The sequence below is a fragment of the Tetrahymena thermophila genome (genome assembly GCF_000189635.1).
Source record: "Tetrahymena thermophila SB210 genomic scaffold scf_8255391, whole genome shotgun sequence".
NCBI classification, from domain to species: domain Eukaryota; phylum Ciliophora; class Oligohymenophorea; order Hymenostomatida; family Tetrahymenidae; genus Tetrahymena; species Tetrahymena thermophila.
This window is the reverse complement of record NW_002476879.1, coordinates 59-1,133: the sequence shown is the minus strand read 5'-3', so window position 1 is coordinate 1,133 and position 1,075 is coordinate 59. Positions and strand designations below refer to the sequence as shown.

The window sequence follows — 1,075 nt, the reverse complement described above, 5'->3', positions numbered from 1 at the left end:
AAATGAGTTATTGTACATAGTTATATTCTAGAACTAAAAAGTATAGTTTTTTTGTTAGATTGTGCTCATAGTTGAGAATATCTATAAATTACAAAACTGATTATTGGATATAGTCATATTAGCTACATTGAATTAACCAGCTTCAAATAACTAACCAGAGAATTATGGATAGTAAATTTAATTTATATCGCATAGATTATTTTAAATTATAAAAGTATCAATAATAACATTAACATCGCTCTATTAGGTTAATATACTGAATTTTTCACTTAATTTACAGCTATCTATTAGAATATTTTAAAGTGCAATCTATTTAATATAATAAAAATATTTCATTTATTTTAAATTTACATTTTAAAAAATTACCTATTAAGAATTAACTATTGTTATTAAAGTTGATTTATTTGAAAAATCTAAACTTTTTATGTTTATATTTTTAAAAGTCAAGAAAGAATTATTTATTTAAAAAAAGAAGCAATCAGATGTTCCATCTGTTGAAGATATACTTATGTTATCTATAGTAGCACTTGAAGTAATACCATCAAAATAGATCCCACACTTTTATTAGGAGCTACTAATAATAAAATTAAAAAGTATATCATCAATGCTTAGCATAAATAGACCCGAGAATTGGAGCAACTAATTTACATTAATTTAAGCTAATTGATTATTATTCCAGCTCTAAATTGTTAAATTTGTTTATGCAAAAACTTACAAAGTTAGCAGTTCATTGTAAAATACCATCTAATTTTAGTTGCTCACTAATATATTGACGTTTAGAATTTCAAATCCGTTTATTAATTCGAAATATTATTTAACCTATTTTTAAAATGAAAATATTATTTTTAAATAGTAAAATACTTTGGTAAAATATTTATTTTAATCTAGATATTTATTTAAAAAGTAAAGATGAAATTATACTCAAAGAAGTTGTAAAAGGCTATTCAAAAGAACCTATCCCATATAGACCTTTAGTATCAGTAGTTTCAGTAGTATTAAAATAAAACTACATTTAGCATTTCTAAGTACAACTAGGCAAATTTTAAAGACATTATCCAATAGGGAAAAATGTATT

The 1,075-nt window shown here is 22.0% G+C and overlaps 1 protein-coding gene across 1 annotated transcript; it reads right to left on the bottom strand. All coding sequences in view use genetic code 6, as the record gives it.

Annotated features, from left to right (window-relative positions):
* Nucleotides 1-126: 126 nt before the first annotated feature.
* Nucleotides 127-819, bottom strand: TTHERM_002653524 (hypothetical protein; the record flags this gene model as incomplete). Its single annotated transcript, XM_012795164.1, has 2 exons — nt 127-309; nt 367-819. Coding segments are annotated over 2 exons (636 nt in total), but the record flags the coding sequence as incomplete, so codon positions are not given.
* Nucleotides 820-1,075: the final 256 nt, after the last annotated feature.